This window comes from Herpailurus yagouaroundi, unplaced genomic scaffold (assembly GCF_014898765.1).
Source record: "Herpailurus yagouaroundi ecotype Mexico unplaced genomic scaffold, PumYag 205, whole genome shotgun sequence".
NCBI classification, from domain to species: Eukaryota; Metazoa; Chordata; class Mammalia; order Carnivora; family Felidae; genus Herpailurus; species Herpailurus yagouaroundi.
Window position 1 is genome coordinate 7,115,466 of NW_024412436.1, and position 10,585 is coordinate 7,126,050.

The 10,585-nt window shown below is 39.5% G+C and overlaps 1 protein-coding gene across 8 annotated transcripts in view; it reads right to left on the reverse strand.

The window, feature by feature from the left end:
• The window catches only part of RGS7 (regulator of G protein signaling 7), a 508,190-nt gene that overhangs the window by 264,818 nt on the left and 232,787 nt on the right, over positions 1 to 10,585 (reverse strand). For all 8 annotated transcript variants that reach the window (XM_040451794.1, XM_040451792.1, XM_040451789.1 and 5 more), the window contains exon 3: positions 6,823 to 6,919. In XM_040451794.1, the coding sequence (XP_040307728.1) occupies positions 6,823 to 6,919 (97 nt within the window). The remainder of the gene's footprint in view (positions 1 to 6,822; positions 6,920 to 10,585) is intronic.

Consider the following 10,585-nt stretch of genomic DNA (forward strand, 5'->3'; position numbering starts at 1 on the left):
GATAGACATTAATCAAATATTACCACTAATGAGTTTATAACTATGCAATAGAATAAAGTACTCCAAAAGAAAATAGTCTCATTTTATGAGAATAGATAAGAAAGGAAACTGGCCTAGACCCAAGATGGGTAGGTCTAAATTGAAAAAAAGGGGAAAGGGGAAGAAGTATTCCAAAAAAACGAGGAAAAAGCCTAGCAGTGGAAATCTTCCATGGCAAAAGGGAGCATGGTGACGTGCAGGAGATGAAAAGTAGCCCCTGTGGCTAGAACCAAGGGAGCAAGAGAGAGTCCTCTGAGAGATGGAGTCTGATGGGTAGGTAGGGACTGAACTATGTTGCTGTTGGGAATCTTGTTCAAGATTTTATCTTAATTCTAAAATGAGAAAAGGATTTAAATGGATCAGATTTGCAACTTGAAAATACCAGTGCGGAGAAAGAGAGGATACAGCACAGAGTGGATGTGGAAACCAGTTAGGAATCAATGTGATAATTCAGACGAGTGGAGATGACAGTATGGACCTACAGCAATATAAGAGCAGACGGCAAAAAGCCAACAGATTTGATGGCTGCTTAGAAGAAAAAGGTGACAAGACTTGTTAATGAAATAGGTAGGAGAAGAAAGGGCTGTAAAAGAGAGGTCAAGGTGACTCCAAGGTGATTCTGATACTTCAAACATATGCCATCTTTCCTGAGTCAGGAAACAGGGAAGGGGCTGTGGAAGAGATGTGAATTTGTGGAAGAGATGTGACACGTTGAGTTTGAGGCTTCTTTGGGACACGCGTTGCATAAGGAGTTGAATATGTTGAGTTTCTGAGAAAAGATCTGCACCAGAGGAATAAATAAAGTTTGTCATTAAAGCTATGGGCATGGAGACGCTGGTGAGGGAGAAAATATTTTTAAGATTTCCATTGATGCTTCATCAGTCTAGCTATCTCATGAATAGTCTACTCTGTTGTGTTCTCTTCCAGTAATCCTTTTCACACACTTTCCCCCACACTGGGTTCTCTGAATTCTAGAATGTATGTGGAAAGGAACCTTTGACATCATTACGTGTAACCTCTGTGTTTTAGAAGCAAAGAAAATGCAGCTGTTTTCCCCAGGTCTTGAAGGTCCCCAGAGGTAAAACAGACAAAAGCTCAGGTCTTTTTGTCAATCATTCCAGTTTTTACCTGGAGTGAGGACATGAGGACATGCTGGGAGATAAATGTAAGCGTCCCCAGTACTCAGAATCCTACAGATTCTGATATGTGTTCATTCATCATAATGAAAAAACACAGGCTCTAGCAAAGGACGAAACTTATGGGGAAACCCACAGCGCTGGCAAAACGGAAGTGGGATCTTGAGCTGAACTGATCTTGGTTTGAATATTAGTAAGCAAATATTGCTTACTGCAAAACTTGAGTAAAAACTTGAACTCTCTAACCCCCTATTTCCTAATTACCTTCAAGTGTTATAAGGAATAAAACTGATATACTAAAAGCTACTAACCAGATAGTAGGCTTTCAAATTACTAACATTTTCCTTGAAAGTAGAAATAAATGTTTTTCATCCATTATATATATGATATACAAAATTAATATAACATATAAAACATATAATATATAATTATATATATTAAATATATATATCATTATATATATTTTAAAATATATATTAAATATATAAAACTATGTAATATATAATTAATATAAAGCTAGAAGCTATTGTAATTGTTAATATGATACATAAGCAGTTGCTATTTTAATATATAAAACCAAAATAACAAACCCTTATAAAAGAAACCGTTATTATTAAAAAGAAAATGCCAACATATGATTCAAACTCTTAAAACATTAAATATTGAGCAAATAATTATTTATCTTATCAGGACTTGAATCCTATTTATTCTTATTAGACTCTTAAACTCTATAAATGTCCATGATTGTGAATGAACAAAAAAATCTACATCCAAATAATATTCAATATTATTAAAATGTAATGTATTTTCCAGAAATAAAGCACTCAAAAAAGCCCCATTTCAACATTTTGTTGTTAAGCAACTAAAAAACTATGTAGTCAGTTTTTCAATTCATTCAAATATGCATGTAGTCAAAGGTAAATGGTACAGTAGTAAAATACTATCAAAGATGGACCAAATGTTGTGGAAAATGTAAAATTAATCATTTCCTCTTATTCACAAACTTGTGCTCCACCTGGATTTGGATCTATATTCTGCTTCCATTCAGAGTTTAAACACAAAGGATTTGTGGCTGATATCAGTGTCACAGTTTGCTTTACCAAGGATTTTCAGGTGAGAGATGAATAAACATTGTAAGTTACAGGATATGAATTCTAGGGCAATAGTTACATCATAGGAGTAAGTTTTTTGAGACTCTTTCAGAGAAAATCCCCAGCAAAATCTGCAAAAATTATATTTTTAGCTTCATAGTTATTTTTGTCCAATTTGAAGATGCAATTGTATAAAAATGTAATGAGCACTTTTATGATACTTTTATGCAGTATATTTGAGCTTCATCTTTCATTTTATATTGTGATGGAGAGTTTGAGTTCAAAGGCAAGATGTAGACCCACTTGAATGGTGAGGATTCTGGACAAAACAATTCCTAAGTACACGGACACTTCTCAGATACTTCTGGATTTATTCCTTATCTATCTTTAAAACATGACTTGAAGCAATTTATAATATTAATCCCACTAGTCTTTCTGTTTCTCTCTCTCTCTCTCTCTCTCTCTCTCTCTCTCTCTCTCACACACACACACACACACACACACACACACACACACACACACCAGATTAAAACAACAGCAGCAAGAAAAGACAGACAAAAATAAAAACAATTAGAAGAAAAAAGAAGGTAGATATGTCAGTGATGAATCAGGTGAGAAAGTACCAATGAGATGTTCAATTTCGCAATGAGCTTTCTAGAAACTAGAGAAAACAAGAAAAGGAAAATAGAAGTTACACATTTCTTTTTGTTTTAAAAAAGGAGAAAGTCAAGTTTATCATCAAAGACAAAATTTTCTTAGTATTATTATAGAAGAAGTGTATGCCATGGACCCTGTCATAAGCAATGTAATGAACATGATGTAAATATCCTCAATTTATATTTTTCAAAAGTTAACAAAGTAGTATGTAAATAATCATTTCTCTACTTAATCCAAAGGCTTCTATATCATCATACCTAACCTCAGAAAGGACGGGGATAGGCTCGATTGAGGCCAGATTGTAGAAAAGAAAAAAATAATAATAATCAGAGCCCTTGAAAGCCTGAGAAAAATCTGCACAAGCAAGTTGATGACTGCACTCAGTGCCCTGGATGAAACACAGGTGTGGCCTAGAACCCATTCCAGTGCCCTGCTTAAGGCACACTTCTTAGGCTTTGGGGTTAAAACTGAGGTTCTGATTTAGTGGGTCTGGGGTGGGCCCACACACTCTGTTTCTAGTAAGTTTCCAGGTGATACTGACACAACTGGTCCAGCGACCATGTGTTGAGCACCAAGACTTTAGGGAGCATCAACGGGTGACCTGAAAGAGCTGGGCTAACAATACTTGAGACACGTTTCCCTTGTGGAACAGTCCACACAAGACAGACTCCCAAGAATCACGCCACCCTCCTCTCACATGTGACATCACTCATTCATCGCAACCGGTTTCTGGTTCTGCTAAGGGTCGTGAAGCTAGTAGATTCCTTGTTTCGTTAGGAGCTCTGCAGTAGAATATGGGGCCCTCCTAGAGAGCAGAGGGAGAGGCAGACAGAGGAAGGAGAGCAAGCAGCAGGTGTCAACCGGGGCCACGAAAGAACACAGGAATTAATCCCAAATCACTGTAAGAAATATCAGGGGAGAAAAATTACCACAAATACCAAAAACTGCTAGTCAAGCAGATGAGGCTTTATACCATTATAATTTGGGGATATGAAGAAGAAGAGGTTGGTAAATACTAGACATAATACTATTATGCCAATTAAATCTATAGAAAAACATCTCATTAAACCTGTGAGGCAGAGAGCTCCTGAAAAGTTCCCAGGAAACACAGAATGATACTTAGAAACTAATTATATTAATATGAAAATGTCACGGATATTCTCTTTATGTAGTAACTACCATTGTTGTTTTATGTTAATGAACATTCTTCATCTATATGTCCAATCTTACCTTAATTTTTTCTTTCTTTCTTTTTTTTTTTTTTTTTTAGAGAGAGAGAGAGTGCAAGAAGGGGAGAGACAGAGAATCCCAAGCAGGCTCCATGCCTAGCACAGAGCCCAATGCAGGACTTGATCCCACGACTGTGAGATCATGGTCTGAGTCAAAATCAAGAGTCAGACGCTTAACCAACTGAGCCACTCAGGGGCCCCTCCAATCTTACTTTTTAATTAAGGTCTTAATATTGTCAAGCAAGAGTTCTTCCAACAGGATGCTACATCAGAATAGTATGAATTTTTATGGAATCATATGAGGTACTACTCCTCAAAGAAGTCAACCAAAAATTTTAGATTTACTATTAGAGTGGGTAACTCAAACTTGCAGCCCAGCTTAATCTGATGGGCTAAACTTTTCTTGTTCAGCCATTTTCATTTATGGATATTGTTATTAAGAATTCCTCGACCGCAGTGCCTTTACATAGGCCATGCCCTGTTGACTTGACCACAGTTCCCAGGGCAGATGGGTAGGTAACTTAGAGCATTTATGTGCCTAGAATCTAACTGCATTTTGGGTTGTAACCCTCGTATTAGAGTATTTAAGGAGGCAAATTCTCTCATAGGTCATCAAAACATGAGTAATTTTCGTATTTGCATTTGGATGTAAAGTTAACTTTAAGTTCCTGACTGCAAGTTAAATATTTCCTAGGGGATATAGGACACATGAAAAAAAAAACCGAGAAAAACAAAACAAAACAAAACAAAAAAAACAAAAACAAACAAACAAAAAAAACAAAAAACCTTATAAGACAAAGTAGAGCATAATAACTGCTATTAGAGAAGCAAAAAGACAAGTTTTTGTTTTTGTTGTTTTTGTTTTTTTTTTTGAGAGCACAGATAATGAAAGCTCAGGATGGTTTTCTCCAAAGAGCTCCCTGAACTAGCAGTTGAAGAATGGACAAAATTCTGCAGTCAGAAGGACCCAGAAGTGGGGAAGTGAGATGGTGAGAAGGGAAGAGATGGAGTACAGTCCCAGATGTTAGACAATATAGGCTATTGTCAAAGAACAAGGAACTGGAACAAAGTGGGTATGAAAGGAAATAACAAGAAAAAAGGGGGCATATTTTGTGAGAGCAAATTTCATTCTATTGCAGCTTTTTAAAAAATGTTTATTTTTGAAAGAGAGAGAGAGACACAGAGCATGGGGGGGGGGAGGGGCAGAGAGAGAGGGAGACACAGAATCTGAAGCAGGCACCAGGCTCTGAGCTGTCAGCACAGAGCCCTTCCCAGGCTAGATCTCACAAACTGTGAGATCATGACCTGAGCCAAAGTCAGACACTCAACGACTGTGCCACCCAGGCGTCCCCATTCTATTGCAGCTTTTGTCTGGTCCCTGTTCTCTCTCCCTTTCCATCAGAGAAAATTCAGCCACTAGACACAAACGCGTAGGCCTACCTATCTGCAGTCTGGTAATTACTACCCTCTTACCAAGGCTGAAAACCATTGCTCTTCTTTCGACACTTGTTCACGACGAAGCACCACACAACACTTGTTCAGGAGCCCCATCAACACCCTTCCTCCACATGCTCTGCACCAGCCTCCTCAGCCTACTGACTCACTGTGGAGGCTCTGGCCTGTCTGATTCTGCCTCCTCTCCAAGCTGTGCTTGCCCAGGCCCAGCATGCCCAAGCCCCACAGCTCACGCACAGCCTCATTCTCGTGGAGCCAGAGCATAGATTTCTAACTTACTCCTATCCATGTCTCTAGGCTTTTTTCTAGTCCCTTTTAATCAAACCCGTGGGGTCTGCCTATTTCTGTTAATGAGTCCTCTGTCTCACAGCCACCCAAGTGAAAAACAAAACCAACACCACTGGGTCATATCCCCTAAAGCTTATATTCCCAGTTATTCAACAGATCCTCATGTTGAATCCTCATGTTGAATGAAGGCATCCTCTCTATGCCTTCACTTCCTGGATATCAGAATGTTGGCACCCAAACTATTCCTACACAGGCCTTAGACCTACCATAGTGACAGGCAGCCCCCACTGAACACCAATTCACCCTGAGCGCCTACGTGCTCTGTGAGAGTCTAAAGTGTGTCTCCATATTCTCCACACGTCACAGTTAGATTCATTGGATGGGCTTCCAAGACCCTCATCCTCTGACCCAAGTCTGCCTGCTCCCTCTCTACAGCCCCTCCACACATTGCTCCCTCTACACATCCTCACCCTGGTCACCCCCAGTTCTGCACACACAGCTGGGGGGCTTGAGGCTGACAGGACTCCTCACTTTTCCAACTCAGCTCGCCTCTGCTGTCCAGGAAACCCTTCCTGACTCCTGACTCCTCATTGATTTTTTCATGCTCTCAATCCCTATATATAAGCTATACCATATTGTTTCATATCATCTTTAATATCATCTTCTGTCATTTCACATTTGTTCATTATGTCTTTGCAACTGACCCAGAGTCAATTAAAGTCACGATTTTTACTTGTTTTCTTTTTTGTCTTTTGGATTTGTTTTACTGTCACTCCAAGGATCCAACGTGATGTTGGCATGAGTATTTTATAAGGAGTTGGTGAAGACATGAGTTTGAGAGTTTCCATTCTCAGTGGCTACAATTGTTTTTAAATAGTCATGTCAAAGGTGCTGGAGAAAAGAGTGCTGTGCCGAATACACACTTACCAGAGAAGACACTAGGTATCTTGGAAAGAAAGCTTTTGACGGTACGGATAGGAATTCCATTTTTTTCATCTTGCATGCGTGCTATGACGTCTTCCATCTGTAACAAAATAATTAAAACCCTTTAAAAGTTGAACTTTTTAGAAAAATCAGTTCTTGTAACAATTACACCAGTTTTCCCCAACTGAGTATAATAGCACATTCTTGCCTTTCTACACTTCATCATATTGATATTTTATTTTGGTTAAAAGACGATGGAGAAAACAGTAAGCAAAGTGGCCACTTTAAACTCCATTAAGCCACTAAAAGGAATTCTGTGCTTTGAATAGCACCTCTCTCTCCTGGTTTCACATTCTTTGGTTATAAAGGTCGACATAAAAGAGTGTTTATTTTTGAAGCTGTCAGAAACCACTGTAATAGCAAATTTCTCCCTTCGTTAATGTTTTCTCTATGGAACTCAGTGCAAAAGAAAAGAGAAACCTTAAAAGTGTCCGTGTGCATTTCCTCTTCAAGCAAGAGACTTTCTATGATTTGGTTTATTGTGAACTTTAACCCACCTAGAAAAATAGAAAAGCAGGACCAACTGCCAGCAAGGGAGGCTTCTCTTGCCCAGGCATTTACTCAAGGGTGATTCGTACCCGCATGATCAGATGCACGCAGCACTGTAGCTCTCGGCCCATTTCCACCGTATCTATGTTTCAGTCTGATTAGTACACTATCTCCTGCTTTTGAGAAGTTTTCACGGTTTTAAAGAACTATGCTTTACAAAGCCTGATGTGGAATTTAGTTCTGAATAACATTCATGCAAATCATTACCGCTGTGTGTCTCTAAACCTGTGGCACGCATATACGCACAAACACACAGAAGTGGTGTCATGGAGCTCAACATCCAGTCATTCACGGACTCGTTCCACAAACAGCTGGGATCACCAACTCTAAATCAGACTTACCGATGGGCACCGTGGAAATGAAAATGAACGTAATACAGTTGCTGTCCTCAAAAAAAAGTCACAGTCAATACTGAAAACAGTGGTAAAATCGGAGTAAGGTTTGTGGTTTGGTTAATAGTGTACTGGGGCGCCTGGGTGGCTCAGTCGGTTGGGCAGCCAACTTCGGCTCAGGTCATGATCTCGCGGTCCGTGAGTTCGAGCCCTGCGTCGGGCTCTGTGCTGACAGCTCAGAGCCTGGAGCCTGTTTCAGATTCTGTGTCTCCCTCTCTCTGACCCTCCCCCGTTCATGCTTTGTCTCTCTCTGTCTCAAAAATAAATAAACGTTAAAAAAAAATGTAAAAAAAATAGTGTACCAATATCAATTTCCTGTTTTGGGTAATTTTACTAGAATTCTATGAGATGTTTATATTAGCGGAAGCTGAGTAAACCGCATCTGGGAATTCTCAGAACTATTTTTGCATCTTTTCTGTTTAAAATTATTTAGGGGCGCCTAGGTGGCTCAGTAAGTTGAGTGTCTGACTTTAGCTCAGGTCATGATCTCACAGTTCGTGGGTTCAAGCCCCGTGTCGGTCTCTGTGCTCATAGGTCAGAGCCTGGAGCCTGCTTCAGATTCTGTGTCTCCTTCTCTCTCTTCCCCTCCCCCACTCATGCTCTGTCTCTCTCTGTCTCTCTCTCAAAAATAAATGAACATTAGAACAATTTATTTTAATTATTTAAACAGAAATGTTTAAAGTTTTAATTTTAAAAGCTTGAAATCATTCCAAAATAAAAAGTTAACAAAAATCACAGTCTAAACCCTATATCAGTGAATTGCCAAATTCTCACCAACACAGCTTCAGAATGGTTTTCAAATAAGAAATTTTATTTGCCTGGATGAGTATTTTTCAGACTTATCAACATGAGAAACTGTTCACCAGAAACTGGAGAAGTGGGAAGAATGGGTTTCTGACTCATGCTCTTCTTATGACCATCCATGTTGCTTTGAGCTAAGTAAGCAACCTCTCTAAGGCTGCTTTGTCACCTGTAAGTGGTGATAATAATATTTATAATTACTCCTTTACAGTGTTCAGTGTTCATAGGGTGGGGTTGGGGCTGGGCCGGGGTAATTATTTTAAGGTGAAATGATACAACATACGTAAAGCACCATACACAGATAATAAAGCTTGGACTTCAAATATCCACACGTACCCCCAATGCTGAGGGATGTTTATTCTCCACTCCCCATGTTTTGGTTTGTTTTTTGTTCTTCTGCAGAGGGAGCACCACTGCCTCAGTCCCCTACACCTTTCTGCCCCTCACACCTGCCACTCCAGGCCTGGGCTGACTGATCAGGCAGAAGAACTGGGAAATGAGCAATTGGTTGTGGGCCCATCCTCCTTCCATTGGGAAGCCCACATCTAACTCTGCTGTGTGAGAGACCTGCCCGAGTGAGCGAGTACGACTGATGAGGACTGGGTTTCAGGATTAAAGTTTATGTGTGCATGAACATTCTTCAATAATAGCTGTACCTGCAATGCAGCTGATGCTGTGACTTCTTTCTGCCTTACGCTTTAGTTGTGGTTCTCAACTGGTTCGGAATTCGGAAAATGAAGGTGTTATAATCGGCCCTCCAGAGACCCTAACAACAGCTAAATCGTTTCACATAACGAACACATTTCATCTAACTATAGAAAACTGAAAATAGTTATACTTTTATGACTTTTTGTTTTGTTACTGTTGGCCCTTTGTTCACCTGACGGTGTCTAGGAATGGAAAATAAGCTGTTCTGAGATGTATAGTGGCAGCCTGTAAACCCTTGGATCAGTTTAATGGTTTAAAGTAGGTCAGATTAGACAGATGTGGAAACTTCTGACACCCATTAGTACCTCCAACACCCCAGGATGTGGCAACACTCAGCTCTGGTGGGGGATGAATTAAGGTTCATTGCTATGAGTAGAGGTGTTTTCTCTGCAAAGTCGCACCGCCTCTCAGTTCACTGGATCCCAAAGGAATGAGATTAGGAAACTGGGAATTGAAAATGAGCTCTGTGGTTTTATTTTGAAAGTTTCAACTTTTTTCTGAGCCATAATTTCCACAATAGAAAAAAAAAAATTAAACTCCACGTAAAAAGAGGATGCGTGTTCTAGACTGAAAATGTGATCATCAAAAGGTATTCAGATGTTTTTATCTTTATTCAGATATTATTTATCCATGAAGCGTATTTACCATGACCTAGAAGGAACAAAGAACAAATCAAACAACAAAACAAAAACAAAAACAAAAACAATCTGGTTTCTAAAAGGTAACATCAGTCCCAGAAGCCACGTGGAAAAAACATATCCATCTTACTTAATAAAGTTTCCTTAAGCATTCACTTGGAGTCTATTTATTTTCATATTAAGCATGGTTTTAACACACTTGATTATCTGCTCTCCCACCATTTGCAGTGGCAACTTCGGTGAAAAACAGAATGTTAAAAGCAGAGAAACTAATAGAGAAAGCTAGGCAGCAAGAGGGACAAGAGAATATATAAAGTAACCCCAACAAATACTACACCTCTGTGGGATGATTTAAATTTAACGTCAAAAGACTCAGATAGCTCTCAGATAGCTCCAACATTCCAAAAGAAGATATATACACATACACACGTCTATTGATCAATCAGTCTGTCATCTGTCATCTTCATCAGTGTGCCATTGAGCTGTGAAGGGTTAGACTGTGTTCACTCTCAAGCCCTAGGGTGAGGAAAACTTCACCATGGGATGACAGAACACTGAGCATGCCTGGTCACTGGGCATGCCTGGTCACTGGGCATGCCTGGTCACTGGGCATGCCTG